At 42.4% G+C, this 19,051-nt stretch overlaps 1 protein-coding gene across 4 annotated transcripts; it reads left to right on the forward strand.

Annotated features, from left to right (window-relative positions):
- The first annotated feature begins 1,224 nt into the window (after positions 1-1,224).
- On the forward strand, positions 1,225-19,051 carry LOC140993922 (bromodomain-containing protein 4-like). Of its 4 annotated transcripts, none has more exons than XM_073463486.1 (22): positions 1,225-1,295; positions 3,506-3,653; positions 5,258-5,498; positions 5,596-5,688; positions 7,158-7,295; positions 7,398-7,530; positions 7,929-8,395; positions 8,645-9,025; positions 9,489-9,617; positions 10,740-10,961; positions 11,138-11,397; positions 11,481-11,581; positions 11,671-11,928; positions 12,846-12,944; positions 13,067-13,456; positions 13,611-14,225; positions 15,377-15,477; positions 15,673-15,793; positions 16,030-16,163; positions 16,264-16,454; positions 16,653-16,899; positions 16,994-19,051. In XM_073463486.1, the coding sequence occupies exons 3-22, from the start codon at positions 5,370-5,372 to the stop codon at positions 17,060-17,062; spliced, it is 4,278 nt and encodes a 1,425-aa protein (XP_073319587.1). In that variant the 5' UTR covers positions 1,225-1,295; positions 3,506-3,653; positions 5,258-5,369; the 3' UTR covers positions 17,063-19,051. The 4 variants fall into 4 exon arrangements, with proteins under 4 accessions (XP_073319587.1, XP_073319596.1, XP_073319602.1 ...); XM_073463495.1 differs by having other exon boundaries at positions 16,656-16,899; XM_073463501.1 differs by having other exon boundaries at positions 12,849-12,944.

A 19,051-nucleotide genomic window follows, 5' to 3' on the forward strand; every position in this document is an offset into this window, starting at 1 on the left:
TATACGTTACTGACATGAAGATATATGTATAATTTACTTTAACTTGTTCTTTTGATACTTTGTATTTTTACACTTAAAGGGGCACTATGTCGTTTGGGAGAAGAAATTCAAACTCAGAATTTTAATATTTACCAAATCAATGAGTTGATAAGACAAACTCAGAAATATTTGCTTTTCCATAATTGAATAAACGAGCTGTTCTCAGAGGAAAATAAGGTCCCAGAACACTGTTTGAAGTTAGAAAGGTGGCAGGGTCCGCCACATATAATGAAAGAAAAACACAATGAAATTGTGTTGTCTTTTAAGGTCGGTTTGTTTATTCAGTCATGAAAACAAGACAATTTATTTAGTTGGTTTATGCATAAATATCAGTCCATGAAGATCTTTCTCTTCTGATTAAAATGTCTTCCCCAAAACTACATAGTGCACCTTCAAGTAAATTTAATATCAGATACTTTCAGACTTAATCTCAAGTACTATTTGTGTGAGTGACTTTCACATTTTTTTTTTTAAAGTAATATTTTTACACAATATATTTACTTCTACTCATGTATGGCTTTTGGGTAAAAAACTGGTTTCATATACATAAATATACACAACTTGAGATTAGTTTGGGATTTTGGGATACGGGTGCATACATGCATGCGCATGGATATGCAATGAAAGTCGAATGAAATGTGTCGCATTATTTTTGGGGACCAGAAATATTCACAAAACACAAAATTAAAAATTCAGATGTGTCACAGAAGAAAAACAATCAAGTGAAACACTAAATTATCCCAGTATTCATATATAATTTTGAGGAGTTTAATCATCAACAAAAACATTTGTTCTGTTTTCTGTAAAGAGTAAATAAAAAATAACAATGAAAACTAATACTAAAGCTGCAAAGTAAAGACTGGCTTTATTTGATATTCTTTGTTTTACTATTTATTTGTTGAAATAAACAATTTATTCCCATTTTCTCTATACTATTTGTTGTGAGGACTGTACATCATTTATACCATACCACACTTAAACATGCGTTACGACTGTATTTGCTGAATATTTACTCGGTTATTCATTTAAAAGCTCTTTATTTAAGTAAATGGGTCAGTGTCTAATGGCTGAAATGATTACAAAGTATTGCATGATATCACCCCAGGGGGAAGGGGGCGGAGCTCTGGCTGACATTTCGCCTGACAGAACTTTCGTCCCGCCCCCCGTGCGTCTGACGTCATCGACGTCGAACGGGACTGTTTGTTCTGGATTTGGGGCGAGGAAGGTCCGCGAGCGCTGACAACCAACTGAACAAGGTAAAAAACAGCGTTTTGTGCTCGTGCGTGGACGACATTGGTACATCAAACGAAAGCACACGCTCCCGTGGATCCGATAAAAGGTTTACAGCGGACATCGGGGGCGTATTTCCCGCGCTGTCAGTGTTGCGCTTCGGCAAGAGGAGCATGAGCTGTCTTCGCAGGCCTTGCACCGGTTCGGGCGCACGAGATAGATGATTTTTTGTCTTTTAAATCAGCGCGAATTGGCGTTTTTGCGCGTATTCTGCGTCGTATCTTTCTTATCTTCGCACTCGCGTTCAGGTCGTTTTGGTAGCGCGAGACACTCCGCGCTGTCAGGGTGCACGTTAGCTGCAGGTCGGGTCTCATGCTAGCGAGTTAGCTGCTAAGGCTGTTTGTTTGTAGCCCCGTAGGCCGTATTCGTGACATAAGTTACGTCCTCTCGGCAGCGTAGTTTACGCGCGATGGCGCAGGAGATCACGCGAAGTGCGACGTACGTCACTTCGAGAATATCAATCCCGTCCGAGTTGTATTCAGAAAGCCCCGTTTACGCGCAGAGAGCTGTCACTTGGCTCTCAGTGGGACACGGAAGGTTAGCACACGGCTAATTGTCCAGAACAAAAGTTGTTTTTTTTTTTAAATCAACCGTGTCTTTTTTTTTAGTTGGTCACGTCAGTAACGTTATTCGCGACACTTAGCATCGTTAGCTTCACGTCAGGTTACCGGCGGTGTGAAGAAGCTAAGTCAGCTACGTGATACGAAATAGCAGCAAAATGGCTGATAAATTTAGTAGAATTATTGATGTAGGTGTCAAGTTACGTTTATTCGCTTCACTGTCTACACGTTTGGTCTTTTTAGTCTAACCTGTTAGCTGCGACGCTGCTTTTAGCCTGATGCTAACGTGATTACACGGTGTAAAGACAGGATAGCTTAGTTTTTTTACGTAGCATTTCGTAATATGGTTGGTGTTTTTAATAAGCTTCAAACATCCACCACGCTATTCTGGTCACTTAGATTTGATAAAGTATATATTCATGGTAAGCTAAATGTGTAAAAGAGCATAAAACACGACACTGTGCAGAGTATATTAGGTAATTTGTTCCCACGGTCCACTTGAGATACGTAGATTAATGTCTGGAAAGCAGGTTGTAGTTTTGGTTTCAGTTTGGAAAGAGATCCCACACATAATGCAGCTGGAAAGCTTTTTAACAGGCAACATCAGAGGAGCACAATATTTCCAAGCATTGTATTGATGTATCTAACAACACAAGCTTGGATGAGTTAATCACTCTGATTAAAACATTTTGATGTGAAAATCTAGGTCTTTGGTGGAAGAAGTTAAGCATTTATCAAGGCACAAATATTGTCTCACAGAGAAACTTCAAAAAGGACCTCAAAGCGCTGTAACATCTACTATCAGTGTACATCTACAAGCTGTCAAAGCTCAAGGTCAGGGGGGCGTCACTGAAACATAAATCCACACAAGATAAACTATAGCACAAAACCTTTAAATAACAACAAGTCATCGACGTGAACATGTTGAAAGGTGACACACAGGAATTATAAAACAGTCGTCCACTGGAATAATGCTCTTCTTCCAAACTGCTCATTGTCCTGTCTAATTCACTGAGGAATAAAGAAGAGAATATACCAATACAGTTTACATTAATAGACCGTAATGTGTGCATGTAGTCCTTTTTTGGCCTTAACGTGGAGGAATAAAGTTCTGAGAAGAGACTTAGATTGTTAGCAGAGTAAAAAAAAAAATCAGATTAAAGTCAATTAATGGGTCTCATGCTTGCAGTGCAGATAACTGATGCGCTACAGGAGTGAAACATTGGATAAGAAGTGGGGTGAAGGTGTATGACTGCTTGGTAACCTTTTGTTAAGGTGTAACAAAACTATGACTAGGACTTGTGTACTGTCTGTATTGTGTAAGTTCATTCTGGACGGTTATAGCTATTGCACGGGAGGAATGAACTAAACAGATGCAGCCTCAAATGAAGTGGTTTGGAAAAGAGGTGCAGGTGGCATCAAAGAGCCGTCAGCACGTCATGAAAGAATGCAGCGATTCTTTGTGCTATTTCCATCTTATCGAAATACAGTTGGTTGCTTTCCTGTATTATGGGAAAACCTGTGCCTAGCAGTGCATTTATATGTATATGGAAACAGCCCACATGTGTTGACCTTAATTTTGATCAGGCATCCCTCTTTATATCTTTCTCTCTCAGGTGTGACACTATCTGTGTGTTGTGGTTTCCTTGCCCCCACAGCGTGTCGCAGATAAACTCTCCGGTGTTACCTCAGGAAATCGCCGCCTCACCAACTGAGATATGATCACACAATTGGATTAGATAACAGCTGCACGGCAACAAACATGTGAGTCTTCTTAATATTTAAATTTGTTTTGTTTTTTTTGGTCTATTAGAAACGTTGAGCTCACCAATGACAGTATTTTGGTCTTTCCACACTTTTCAGCCAGAGTGTACGGTCGACTATATATATTTGTTTTGACTCTTAATATTACAGAATTTTGGCAATATAGAGCAATTACTGGACAAATGTTTTAAATAGCCGTACATAGCCGTACATTTAAACAGCAATAAAACAACCATTATGATAAGATAAAATAACTTTATTTATCCTGAAGGAAATTCTTGATGATCTGCTCAGATTTTTCCTACCTGCCCTCTCACAAATGGTGCAGAACATTTTGTTCCATCCACCTGTTTGTGGCTCACTGGCATGCATGGTTGGCCCGTGGAGCAGGGCTGCGTGCGCAAGAGCAGGTTGGATCATTTTGAATAGTGTCGGGAATGAGTGATATGAATTGTATTGCAATTCAACAACAAACACAGTGATATACCAACAGTATCAATATATTACCACCTTATTTCTATTAGCTGCTTCAGACTAGCCGTGAAACTTGAGTCAACTAATGACATACAGTACAGCTTCTTGTAAGTCAGAATATTTTGCATTTTGAAAGCTTCACACTGTACCCAATGTCTCATAGCTTAATTAAATGCTGGCCAGGGCTATTTTAAGTGCATAAATCTCTAATGTGTTTACAGCTACCAAGATGAGGCAGAAAGGCTGCAGGCAAACGGTCTTCATTTGATTTTAAGCCATGACTCAATATTTAATATTTAAATTTTTAAGGATCTAACAAGTTGTAGCTGGTCTGGATTGCGGTCATTAGTATGCACATGTAAAAGGAGACATTACGCATGATCCCTGCCTACACAGACCTTTTTATAAGACGCACTACAACAAAGGAGAGAATAACAAACGAAGACAAATTTGATCGCTGTCAGAGCAGTTAACTGACGATGCCAAAGATGAGATGATGCCTCGCCAAGTTGTCTCCCTCTCACATACCGATGCCATTGAAGCTGCTGTTTTAGAGCAACGTGCAGACACTGTGGACTGACAGTGAGACAGAGCGAAGGGAAGTGCTTGATATTGAGTTGATGCGATAGTAGGTTGGTTTTTAGATTTGAGGTGTGATAACGATGCTGACTGCAGCCTGACAAAGTTCAATCAGAGTTGAGATGAACGATAACATCAGTGGAGCTGCGAATAGTCGGTTAATTCTGTGGTGATCAAAAGAAATTACTTGCCAACTATTTTGATGATCGATTAATCGCTTCAGTCATTTTTCAGGAAAAAATGTCAAACATTTGTTGGTTTCAGCTTCTTAAATGTGAGGATTTGCTGATTTGTTTGACATTTATGATAGTAAATGAAGTATCTTTGGTTTTAGGACCACTGGCTGGATAAAATAATTCATCTGAGAACATCACTTTTAGCTCTGGCAAATTGTGATGAGCATTTTTCACACATTTACATTACATCACATTTTACAGACTAAACGTTTAATCGTGAAAATCGTCGTATGAATACTAAATATTGAAAATGATAGTTGGAGCCCGAAACTGTAGAGGCAGCGGTGATGATGCTTTTACTGATTGTCCTTCCAGAGCGTCGAGTGGGGAGTGTAATGGCCTGAGGGGGCTACCCCCGGTCCCACCTGCCCCTGCCAGGTCCAATCTGCCTAAACTGTCTGCTCAGCCACTGCAACGCACCTCCGCGATGGGAGACGGACTGGAGGCAGGCAGCAGCCAGAACCCTCCCTCTGCCCCACCACCTCTCCCCTTCAACCCTCCACCCCCTGAAACATGGAACCCGAACAGGCCCAAACGACAGACCAACCAGCTACAGGTACGCGGGTCTCTGTTTGTTTGATTGCACGTCTGAACTGTTTCTGGTGTTTCGACATAAATTTGATTGATTTTTATGTGATATTTCTCTATTTCAGTACCTGCTTAAAGAGGTGTTGAAGCCATTATGGAAACACCACTTTGCATGGCCCTTCCAAGCTCCTGTAGATGCCATCAAACTCAATTTGCCTGTGAGTCACATGTTCGTGTGTTTGGGTGCCAGTCATAAAAGTGAATTGTCCAAAATAAATCGATAGCATCAAGATAGCTGACATATTTATTCAAAGGAGCACTATGTTGTTTTGGGGAAGAACTTTTAATAAGTAGAGAAAGATCTTCATTGACTGATTTTTTTTTTTTTTTTTTAATGCTTAAACAAACTGAATAAACAAACTCTCTTTGTTTTCATGACTGAATAACCGAAAAAACAAACTGACCTTAAATGACGACACAATTTCATACTGTTTCACTTTTGTGTTCTGGACCTTATTTTCCTCTGAGAACAGGTTGTTTATTCAGTTATGGACTAAATAAATATTTCTGAGTTTGTATTATTACCTCATTGTAAATATGAAAATTCAGAGTTTAAATTTCTTCTCTGAAACTGCATACTGCCCCTTTAATATTAATTTATTTTCCAGAAAAAAATGCACTTTTTCCTCAGACTTCCTCTTTTGGCACAATGTGATGGCTGACTTGACTTCTTTAGTTGAATGAAAATGCTACTAATTATCACAGTCAAAGAGGAGAAACTCGTTGAGGTCGAAAAATACTTGGATACCCTTTGGTCCCTTTAATCCATCTTTGGTTGTTTATTGTTTATTTATTTGTATTCCCCATTAGTTGTAACCAGAACAACAGCTATTCTTCTGAGGTAAATAGTTTGGCTCCAAATTCACTTTATATGCTCTGTACTATGTGTCCTGTCCTTCGTGGATCTATTAAAGGATACGGCGTGCGATATGTTATACTTCTGTTGGATTTGGTGCACTCGTAAATATTTACAGCAGCAGAACAACATGTGGAATTGATCTAAAGGGACAGTTCACCCCAACATCAAAAATGCTTGTTTCCTCTTACCTGTAGTCCTATTTATCCATCTAGATTGTTTTGGTGTGAGTTGCAGAGTTTTGGAGATATCAGACATAGAGATGTTTGTCCTCTCTCGAATATAATGGAACCAGATGGCACTCAGCTTGTGGTGCTCAAAGCGCCAGAAGAAAATACATTTGAAAATCATGACCCGGTCATTCAAGATTATCCCCAGACCTTGTTAGTGAGCAGTTTCATGAAGGAACTATTTTCTTTCTACCAAACTACACCCACCAACTGTATCACTGCACAGAAAGCGGTGTGCATCTGCTCATGGACGAGAGACTCGTGCTCATGACAGCGCAGGATGTAAACATTAATGGCATCTTCCTCGGCTGAGCTGTTACAGTAGCTTGTTTATGGCTTAGTTAGTTTCTTCAACAAGAAAAATATACGATATCACCTGATTTAAATGTTGACAAATGACGCAGTTAATATGAATCTTGTATTTGGGACTGATGAAAGAGGATGAGAGCCAAACATACGTTGGGTCTTTGCTTCCTCTGTCCTCCTCTTGGTTTTGTTTGTAGAGGATACTGATCTAATACTGCTCTCTTTCTCTCTGAAGGACTACTATAAGATCATCAAGATCCCTATGGACATGGGCACGATAAAAAAACGCCTGGAGAACAACTACTACTGGAATGCCCAGGAGTGTATCCAAGACTTCAACACGATGTTCACGAACTGCTACATCTACAACAAGGTCAGCCACTGCATCTTACTTTCCTGAAGTCCAGGTGGTAAAGCAAGATGTACCTACACATGTTAAGCCTCCTTCTAAACATGTGGATGTTTGTGTGTTTAGCCTGGAGATGATATTGTCCTAATGGCGGAGGCCTTGGAGAAGCACTTCCTCGGGATGATCACACAGATGCCACAGGAGGAGACGGAGATTGCTGTTTTCACCAAGGGACGCCGAGGGGGCAGACGGGAGCCTGGTATGAGTTTCACATGTAGTATGAGCTTAAAAGTGTCACTTGAATGCTGTTTTTGTTTCCTCGAGAGCCTCCATCTTCCTTTCAATAGCAATGGTGTTTGTGTTTATCCTTCGTGAGACTGTTAATGAGGAGGTGCCATGACTTAATTGCAGTGACAAGTAAACTGTACTAACCTAACCAGTCAAGCTTGTTTGTAAGTTCTGCTGTTGTCTGTACTGGTTCTCCCTCTTCTGCTTCTCCCTCTTCTGCTTCTCCCTCTTCATCAGCTACACCTGTTACGAAACATTTATTGTTAAATCAAATCTTGATGCGTCATGCCCATGGACGGCTGTGTTTTTTAATTTTTTATCCTTGATTTAATATTTGTGATCTTCATGCGTTTATTTTATCCCTTCCAGGTATGATCAAGTCAGATTCAGGCCATGAGTCATCGTCCCCCTCCACCACCCCCCACACACGAGGCTTCTCGTCCCCTTCAACCACCCCGCAGACCCGTGCCGCACCTGCCCCTCAAGGTCCTCCCGCCCTTTCTCTGGGCCAGCCTCCGCCCCCACGCGTGCCTCCAACACCACCCTCACACGCTCCCTCCCACGCTCCCTCCCATGCTCCCTCCCACGCACCTTCCCACGTACCCTCCCACGTACCCTCCCACGTACCCTCCCACGCACCCTCCCATGCACCCTCCCACGTACCCTCCCACGTACCTTCCCACGCACCCTCCCACGCACCCCATCTGGGACCTGCGTTTCCCCTCTCAACACCTGACATCCTGGCCCAGGGCATGACCTCTGTTCCCCCTCCAGCCCCAACGCACCAAGGCCTCCATCCAGCCCCGATGCTGCAGAGCAGCCCTTCCCTCATCAAGGTGAGGAGAAGTCAGCAGGCATTCTCATTTAGGGTGTCTGTAGTTCTTTAAAACGTCTTAAAATATCATGAAATAGTCTTGAATTTGAATTTGTCAAAATTAGTCAAGCTCTTCTTCATGAAAGTCCACATTTCTGATGATCAATCTTAAATTCGGTTTAAAATAACCTTAAATTCGTGAGAACTGTTGACACCTTGTTATTAATCACAAGTTGATCTGTTGTCATTTTCTAACCTCTGATCTCTGTAGCACCAACAGCAAAGGAAGAGCCAGAAGAGGAAAGCAGACACGACCACACCCACGGCCAACGACCAGCTCAGTGAATCATCTCCTGTCTCTGCCGAGACTCGGCCGCGCCGAGAGAGCAGTCGCCCGTCTAAGCAACCCAAAAAAGAACCTTTGCAGCCGGACTCTCAGCATCACCTGGGAGGCGGTTTGGAGACCGGAGGGACAGTTACGCAGAAGCGGCAGGATCAGTTGCGTTTCTGCGCGCGCCTCGTCAGAGAAATGCTTTCCAAGAAACATGTATCATACGCCTGGCCCTTCTACAAGCCTGTTGACGTAAGAGCTCTTGGCCTCCACGACTACCACGACATCATCAAGCACCCCATGGATCTCAGCTCTATCAAGGTGATTTTATAAGGATTCGGTAACATGTGTAATTGACCTTGTGTGGCTGCAAATATTATATACTGTATGTAAATTATTTGATTTACTTTACAACAAACCTTCATTTAACAAAATAACTACCCACATGAGAACTTAAACCTAAAATGTAGCCTAAAATATATCATTTAAAAGAGGTAAAGAATATCAAGAGTTTGATTAAACATTTGTTTGTTTCTTTATTTGAATTGTTTTATCTAATGGCTAGTTTCCTAAGGAGCCATATTAAAATAAAGCATCTGTTTCTCTTTTCTGTACTTGTTAGCTTCAAATATTTGTTTTATGGATATAGTTTGGTTGGTACAAATAAAATAGTTACAAAACTCTCCATTCAATTAGCAATACACTAAAACATAAAGAATGTTTTAAACATTAAACAATTTGGATATGTTTTGATCAAGTCGGTTCATTTGTTTGTCTCCTTCAGAAAAAGATGGACAACAGACAGTACAGAGACGCTCAAGAATTTGCCGCAGACGTCCGGTTGATGTTCTCGAACTGTTACAAGTACAATCCCCCAGACCATGATGTGGTTGGCATGGCGCGCAAATTACAGGTAAGCAACATATCATACATGTTAAGCGATCGACAATACACAACCCTTGTTGACCTTGTTGTTCTTAAATCATTTGTGGAGCTTCACACAGCAGAACAGCATTGCACCATTCTGCTAAGCGACCAAAGTAGATTAGGATTTGCTGTAAACCTTAAAAAACAACAGAAAAATACAAAGTGGCTCCATAAAGATCATCCTCTGTAATCCAAATCTCCAGAAGCCGCAAAATCCCAAATTGATTTTAAAAAGACTCTATTTACACCCTTTCTACGCTGAATTTTTCACTGTAGCTGCTATGCTTTAGCATTAGCATTAGCAACACCCCGTCCAGAGTGGGTGCACGAGCTCGACTGCATGCCGAGGGTGTAAATAACTTCTTTTCTAATCAGTTTAATAAGATGTTCACTAAGCTCACATGGTTGTAATGTACATAATGTAAGTGGTTGGGCACTGTTACCAGGTACCATGTAAGATCCAGCTCAAAGTTAGCAAATACCCAAGTTTGTTATTCCCATGTTAAAAACATCTACCTTTGTTTCTCCCTCTGTTTGTTCACATAACACAGCTGTTTAGTGTGTTTACTGACTTCTCACAATGCAGAACGAATTAAGTAAAATGCAGTATTGTAGCAAGGTCGTGTCAACTAGTGCATAGATTTATGATATGGTGAAAATGCACTTTATTTTCTACTCCTCAAAAAAATGTGTCATAAGATATTTGAAAGCAGTTTTGCACAATTTATTGATTTATAGCTTTATTTCAAAATATATTACATTAAGTTTACTTTTATTAAATGTGCTATTGTTATTATTATTGTAATTATTAGTAGTTTTAGTCGTGGTAGTACTACATGTTTATTAAAAACAAATAAGAAGTCTCTTATTTACACTGGTATTCAGTTTCAATCAACGAAACATGGTAAACGTCTCCATGTAGATGCACAAGACTCATGGCTAGATCGTTAAAATATTTTACTTTTTTTAAAAAATATTTTAATTTAAAATATATATATAATATATATTAAGAAAACAATTCTGAATGTCATATTTGTTCTTGCTCTTTGATGCTGTTTGTGCCTTCATGGTTTGTTGTTCGGTTTCCTGACATCCTCTGTCCCAACAGGACGTGTTTGAGATGCGTTTTGCCAAAATGCCTGATGAGCCAGAGGAGCCCGTCCCTGTTCCCACCCCGTCGTCGGCCCTCCACCCTGCCCCCTCCACTCGACAAGCCCCGCCTCTTTCTGCTGTCTCGGAAGACGATAGCTCCAGTACCTCCGAATCGGAGTCCTCCGGGGGAGACTCAGAACACGAAAGGCAACAGCGATTGGCTGAGTTACAGGAACAGGTTAGAGGATGGAAAATGAAGGGGGAGGGAGGCTTATGAGACACGACAGGTGGGTGGGCCACGCAGAACAGCTTTACCGAACGTGGGTGAATGCTGAAACACGGAGAAACAAATATCCAAGCTGCTGTCATTCCATCTCTTAAGACCACAACTGTGTGTGTGTTTGTGTCCTGTAGCTTAAAGCTGTCCATGAACAGCTGGCAGCACTCTCCCAGCCCCAAGCCAGCAAGCCCAAGAAGAAAGAGAGGGAAAAGAAGGAGAAGGAGAAGGAAAAGGAAAAGGAGAAGGAGAAGGAGAAGAAGAAAGAAAAGCACAAGAAGAAGATGGGAGCAGAGGAAGCTGTGGAGACACCTCCAACTGTCGTGCTTCAGACTTCTAAGAAAAACAAGAGCAGCAAGGAGCTGAACATTGTAAAGAAGGAAAGGAAAAAGCCCGGGTAGGTGTTGGGGAGGTCATAAGATAAATGATGTTATTGTAGCTGCAATAACTGGAGCTAACCTGATCATTTGTCAATCACAGTAAGAAAGAAGGAGTTAAAAATAGCCGCCCACCTCTGCTGCCTCAGCCTGGGCCAACTCCTCTCGTCCCCTCGGCCTCTCTTGAAGCAGAGGATGACATGGGTATGTATGAGAGAGATACGTTGAGCAGGATGTTTTTTTTGTTTGAAAGCGGCCCCCGCATCAACCTGCCGTTATACTTTCCTCCTCAGATGCTTTCGGGGGCGTGTCCACTGAGAGGGGCAAGCCGATGTCGTACGAGGAGAAGCGGCAGCTGAGCCTGGACATCAACAAGCTGCCCGGCGACAAACTGGGCCGCGTCGTGCACATAATCCAAACGCGCGAGCCTTCGCTGAAGAACTCCAACCCGGATGAGATCGAGATCGACTTTGAGACTCTGAAGCCCTCCACGCTGAGAGAGCTGGAGAAATACGTGTCCAGCTGCCTCAAGAAGAAGAAAAAGCCATCAGGTAGGTTGTTTGTGTGTGTTCTCCACACCTGTTTGGTGTCATGTGACTTTTAAGTTAACAGAAGTGCTGTTGTTCCTGAGTCATAGCACTTGTACAGGAAGGTCTTGTTCTGCCACTCATAATTAAATCATGCGGTTAACCTTTTCCTGCTGTACATACTGTGTATCCGTTTTCAGTTTTTGTTTTATTAATTTGCTGTTTAGTAACAGATGATAGTTGATTTCAGGTAATATCAGTTTTGTTACATTGCATGAAATTATCATGTTTGTTAAATTACGATATACAGTGTGATGATAACTAAAGAGTATGAAGGGAATAATTCAATATTTTGCAAAATCGTCTTGTTTGCCTTCTGGTAGAGGATTAAGACGATAAGATTGATGTTATGTTCATATATGTCCGTCAAATTCGAGATGAGAAATGTCCCAATCATTTTAAATCACATCCCCAGCCATGTTGTCCACCTTGTGAACAATATATGAAAAAACAACCGATTTCAACCAACAATATCATGACGTCGACTCATCTAGATACTCTCAAAAATGCCGTTTTATCAAGTCTACACCCAGCAGCTGGTTAGCTTAGCATAACGAAGTGGACCACAAGGAACTGCTAGCTTGGCTCTGTACAATTGTAAGATAACCAGGCTGGCTGTAGCCTTTTTATTTGCGCATTATGAATCTTCTCATCTAGTTTTCCTAAAAGGTATTTTTCAGAAACATTTGCGTTAGCATCGGAAGTATGAATAAGTTCATCTGTCGCAGCTCTGTTTACAAGACATCAGGTATATTGTCAAAAAGTGTAGCTCACTGTTCCCTTTTTTTTTCTTCATACTGGCTAAATTTCTTTGTGCCTACACAAGTGAGACAGAAGCTGTCAGTCCATCAGTTTCTGAATGTTTGTGTGTTTTGTCGCAGTAGAGAAGCCTCTGGAAACAACAAATGTGACAAAGATGAAGACAGGATCCTCATCTTCAGACAGCAGCGACTCCTCTGATAGTGAAGACTCTGAGAATGGTAACATTAACACACAACAGATGTCAGCATGTCTTATTTTTAGAAACGTAGCTGTAAATTCTTTATTACATCATCTTTCCTCGTATTTCTACCATATATTTCATAAACCGTTTGTCTATCAGGGCTGGTTCCCAAGCAGCAGAAGAAGACCTTGTCTAACAAGGACACCAAGAGACCCCACCAGCCCCTCAGTAGCGCAGCGGGCCCAGTCGCTCCTCAGCCTCAGATTCAGCCTCAAGTGATCCAGTCCAAACCACCGTATGTCCCCCCTCCGCCTGTCCACGTCCCTGTCCCGTCTCTGGAGTCGTCCCAGCTGTTGAGCTCTGGATTTGATCCTCTGGCTCAGTTCATGAACCCTCACCTGACGCAGTCGAACACAGAGCCAAATCCAACCATTACTACTGCCGGTGCCCCTGTCGTGCCCGGCCTCCTCAACGCAAACACACCCACCGGCCAGACGCCCACTGAGACGCATCCTTTCCTAAACCAACATCCCATCTTACCTTCACCAGGTGTGTATTTTCTTGTTTTTGTTCACCATGTCGTCTTAAAAATTCAAGACAAAGTTGCAGGAAAGATCTTTTGTTTTTGTCTAAAAAGGAAAAAAAAATCTATAACACTATTTTTTTCTGTTCTCTTCCATCCCTCTCCTTGTATTGTCTGCAGCGATCCACAATGCTCTACCCCAACAACCATCGAGACCGAGCAACCGAGCAGCACCACTTCCTCCAAAAATCTTACAGCCTCCCCCGTCCTCACTCCCCACCCTGCCTCCATCCCCCTCACCCCAGCTTCAGCCCTCGCTTCCACTCAGTCTCCCCCAGCCTGTCCCCCGCCCCCGCGTCCCTTCACCCCCATCGCATGGCATCTTGGGCACCCTCTCGGCGCAACCCCCACAAGCCCTGCTGGAGGACGACGAAGAGCCGACGGCCACCAGTTCTGAAATGCCGCCCCTCAGTCAAGTTCACAGCTTCTTGCAGTCGCTCCAGCCTCGACCCACCCCGCAGACACAGCCGCTGCACGCGCACATGCATTCGCCTGCGCAGGCCGCCTCTCAGCTGGTGCCGTCGCTGCACACGCAGGCTGTGACCACGCCCACCCCTCCCATGACGCAGCGACACAGCCACCCGCAAATGCGGTTCCCACATACGCACACGCCGGTGTCACAGCAGCAGAAGGGGGTGGCCCTGCAGCAGAAGGTACAACAGATGCAACAACAACATCAACAACATCAACAACAACAGCCATCACCGCGCAGCAAGACGGAGCCTTTCTCAACAGGTAAGATATGTTTTTACTCAACACCGTGGTGCGGCCAGTCTCGGAACCCATCGTCTGTTGTCTGAAGACGGTTGGGCCTCTGAGGGAAACGGCCAATGTTTTGGAGTTTCCAGTGTAGCCAGCAGATATTTGATGTCAGATCAGTGCCGCCTGATTACCAGCTTGAGATGTGAGAATGGATTTGGCATTGAGAGCCTTTTGTCATCAGAGGATAGTCGATGGGTTTCGAGACTGCATTTTTTCAGCCAATGTGTTCAACCTTTTGCTCTCCACACGGACTGTTTACCTGCATGCAACTAAAAGGTGCTTAAACAGGATTGGACAACAGTAGTCTGACTGCAGACGGAAACCAGAACACTTCCCATACCAGAATATTCTGAATTCATATGCAGGTAGGTGTTATGATAGATTACTGGTTACTAAACTGAGGGTCAAGAAAGAAAAAAACATATATTTTTGTTGCACAAAACTAAGTAAAGATCACTGCAAGAAGAAAGTACAGTTAGGTCTTCAAAACCAAACCAGCAATAGACAATAAGACAGAAAATAACATGTTGTTAAACCCAATTAAAATAATGGGAACAGGAAAATAAACAGCTGCTGTGCTTAAAAGAGTAAATGGACGTTAACTAATTTTAAAGTCAGACCAGTACAGTATCCTCAGTAGGGCTGCAACTAACAGTTATTTTCACCATCAATTAATCTGTGGATTATTTTATAGATTAATTGATCCATTTTATAAATTATAAAATGGCAGTCAACAGTGAAAAATGTCCATCCCAGTCTCAAGTCCGATGTGATGTCTTTAAATGTCCTGTTTTTTCAGTCCAAAACCAAAGATATTCAGTTTAATATGATTAAAAAACAGAGAAAAGCAGGAAATCTCCATATTGTCATACGGGACTCGTGCTGATTAGTCTGCTCCAATTACATACTGAAGCACTGCAAGCTACTGAGTAGTGTTCAATTCAAAGTAGTAGTTATTGTGATACTTGTAGTCTGAGATTGAGAGCATTTGTGTGTAGAACATGTAGGTTTACTTGGGAACCACTACACATTAAATATTGTAGATGTTACTGCACATTTGAGTTAAATTTTGTATTGAATTGAAGACTGAAGAAAATGCAATATTTCTTCTCCTGTATTTCTAGGTTGCCTGCGTGAGAGCCCTTCTCCCCTGATGATGCACTCTCCTCAGATGCCTCAGTTCCATCCAATGGGACAGCAGTCACCCTCACAGACCAAGAAACATGTGAGTAATCCACCTACGTCTATGCTGTGTGTGTGTGTGTGTGTGTGTGTGTGTGTGTGTGTGTGTGTGTGTGTGTGTGTGTGTCAGCAAAACAAAATGTTAAAAAGAAAAATTCCATCTGTTTAAATGCTGAAAAAGTTGTAATCCTTGATAACTGACTCTTTGCATGTAAATATGATACGTGTCTGCCTGTAGGAGCAGAGGTCCAACCTGGTGGCCGTCAAAGAGGAGAAGCCTTCCCAGTCACCAGTTCTGCCGCCCTCGCCCTTCAGCCCTGCCATGCGTCAAGACTCACACAAACCGGACAGCAAACACAGTGAGTACAAGAGTTTGTTGATTGGCCTTATGTTTTTGGTCAAAGCCGAGCACGGTGTCAGAATCTTAAACGGCAGAATCTGTGTTCCTACCTGCAGTCACGGCCATGTCATTCCTCATGTGACTCTGAGTTCAGACTGATTTTTGTATCTACATCCACTTTATGGAAGCATTTTTGCTTATTATCTCAGGATCCTCTGCCTGGTTATTTAAGTTGCAAATGTATGTCTCCTACAGGATTAGATCTAAAGTCAATGGATGGTTCTCGCCCTGGTTCTCGCCTCCCGGACTCTCCAGCACCCCCCTGCTCCCAGCAAGACATCAAAATCAAACAAGAGCCCAAAACTCCTATTGCTCCCAAGAAGACACAGGTGTGTGATGAGAAGATAATAACCACACTCTATGGTTTGTCTATGATCTCTCCCTCCATTCAGCCATTGTCTTAACCCCCCTCTCCTCGTCTTCTCCCAGGATGTGAAGTTAAAGAACATGGGTTCTTGGGCCAGCCTCGCTCAGAGGTCCCAGTCGACGCCGGCCTCCTCCGTGCGCTCCTCCAGCGACAGCTTCGAACAGTTCAGGCGGGCTGCCAGGGAGAAGGAGGAGAGAGAGAGACAGCTGAAGGCCCAGGCAGAGCAGGCGAGGAGGGAGCAAGAAAAGCTACGGTAGGTGGGAGGAAGATGGAGAAGTTTGTAATCGGGAAAGCTGAAGCCAACAGCGTGAGTTAATGTATTGGAGGCAGAGACAGAGGGATGCAATGACAAATTATCATATTATGTTGTTACTGCATGTTTATTATATTTTAGCCTATGATCAGTGAAGGTTAGCGCTAACAGAGCTGCTTATTTTTATTTTATTTCCAGCAGTCGTGACGACGAGGACACCATCGAGCAGGCGCGTCGAGCACAAGAAGACGCCCGCCGTCGCCAGGAGCAACAGTCACCGCTCGCTCCGACACCTCCGGCTTCCACCCCTCCCACCCACTCCCCACAGGCCCCACCCGTACAGCAACAAGCCCCGCCCCCGCCCGCCGCGGCTGCACAGAACACTCCCGACCAGCAGAGGGAGATGGCCCGCCGCCGTGAGCAGGAGAGGCGCAGGAGAGAGGCGGTACGCACAAAACTATTTTAAAAAAGAAACACTGATTTTTGTTTTCGTGCAGGACTCTCCTTAACGCTTCTCGTTGTTCTCGTCTCCTCTGCAGATGGCCGACACCATCGACATCAACTTCCAGAGCGACCTGATGGCCATCTTTGAAGAGAATCTGTTCTGAGAGGGAAAAAGCAGATGATGGGAGTGAGAGAGGGACCTGTAGACACACATACGCAAATTTACACAAGCATATAAACCACAAAGCTCTGATGCACTTGGTCGCTGCTCACACACACACACACACACACACCGACCCACACACACACTCACTCACATAGACTTGATAGTAACTGTCCCTTTCTCTCAGTAGTTGAAACAGCTGGCTTGTGTCATGTGAATGAGAGGGGGGAGTTAAATTAATACCCTCTTTTCCTCCAACCTCAGATACGTTTTGGTGTCTGGTTTGGTGTTTATGGTTGTCGGTTCTGAGTCTCCACGGACGACAGGTCGAAAAAAAAAAAAACGGACAGTGAAATGATAAGTCGGCTCCCTTGAGGAAAAACAAGAAAGACAGGATGAACAGGAGGGGACAGAACTTTTACATTTAAAAGAAAAATAATGTCGGTGAAGAGGTGAATTTAATTTAAGAAATTAAGTGACAAACCTTTTATTCTCTAATGTCTTGAGAGGAGAGAAGAGGGTTTAAAAGCAACGGGTGAACAAATTACAAATGGACAGATCACTTTTTTTGTTTTTTTTCCTCTCTTTTAATTATGTCTCTTAAAAAAAAATAAAAAATATTTGAAGCTGGATTTTAGCTGCGAGGGGTGGGCTGGTGTGGTCTAGTTCAGTCAGGCCCAGCGGTCATCTGAGAGTCGGTCGTTTTCTCAGGACACAGTGGGAACGCAACAGCCCCGGCCACATTTACACACTTTTCTAAGACGCCCTTCCTCCCTTCACTTCCTTCTAGTTCTCTCTTCAGTCACTAATTGGAGAGGTGGAGGCTTCAGGTGGTTGCTCGGTCTGCGTGAACATCCGAGGGCGACGAGGAAGGAACATTTTAAAAAGTCTCCGAGTGTGTCCTTTGCCTTAGCGCTCTGGCCTGTAAACTAACAATCATACCCTGCAAATTATACATGTTATATATATAAATAGATACATGAATATATATTATATACGACGAAAAGTCACCGAAAAAGAACATGAGAGGAATTTGGATTTCGGGGGAGCAAAGCTCGTCTCTGTGTTCATCTCTGAGCTCTGGTTTTGATTTTGTAGAATTTACTGTAAAGAAGAAAAAAAACAAACTTTTTTATGATTCTATTGAGAGGATTGTTTCGTCTGTCTTATTCTCTCTCATAACTTTTTCTGTTTGTTTTTTTTTTTTCTCTCGACTCTATGCCAAAACCGATCTATTGAGTGCTGAAAGTTCATTCACATTTTTTACATGTAAAATGCATCTTCTTTTCACTTTATATTAAAGGCTATGTTTTTATTGCTATTTAATTTTCCTTTACCCCCATTTTAAATCCGAAGTCATGCAGCAGTTTCGCTCTGTAATAGCTTGAAGAAGCGGTTCCAAAATCACTGTACGCCCCCCATCATTCTGTAGGTGTTCAATATCTGCACTTAACTACTTCTTTACTCGCATCTTTTTAATTATTTCCTTACATCATGTACATGTTTTTTAGCCTCTCTTAGCCGTCTCGTCCTCCACTATCTTCCTCACAGCTTCTACAGTCTGTATAATAGGTTTTTTGTTTTGTTTTGTCTTTTAGTTTTTATTTTTAAAAAATGTTTTCATCGTCCATGGTAACTCTTTCGGGATGTCGTGTGCCATTGTGTTTTTCTGGAGGCAGGAGGTTTTTCCTGGTTTCCGTAGGTTGGCCCAGAGATCTGTGAGTGTTTTCGATTCTATAATCACTTTTTTTTTTCTTTTTTTTTTAATGTTTCATTCATTTCTTTTCCCCTTTCATATTTGATTGTTTTGAGTTTACCGGTATTCTGTTTTTCTTTGCTTTCTCTGATTTTATTTTACCCAGAACAACCTGTTGGTATGTTGGTGAGTGAGACATTGAGGTCAATAGATTCATCTTGTTCAGATTATGGAGTACAACATCTTTTTTTAAGAAAAGTATTAAAATAATATTTAAAAAAAAATATTTAAAAA

Source organism: Pagrus major, chromosome 1 (assembly GCF_040436345.1).
Source record: "Pagrus major chromosome 1, Pma_NU_1.0".
Lineage (NCBI taxonomy): Eukaryota > Metazoa > Chordata > Actinopteri > Spariformes > Sparidae > Pagrus > Pagrus major.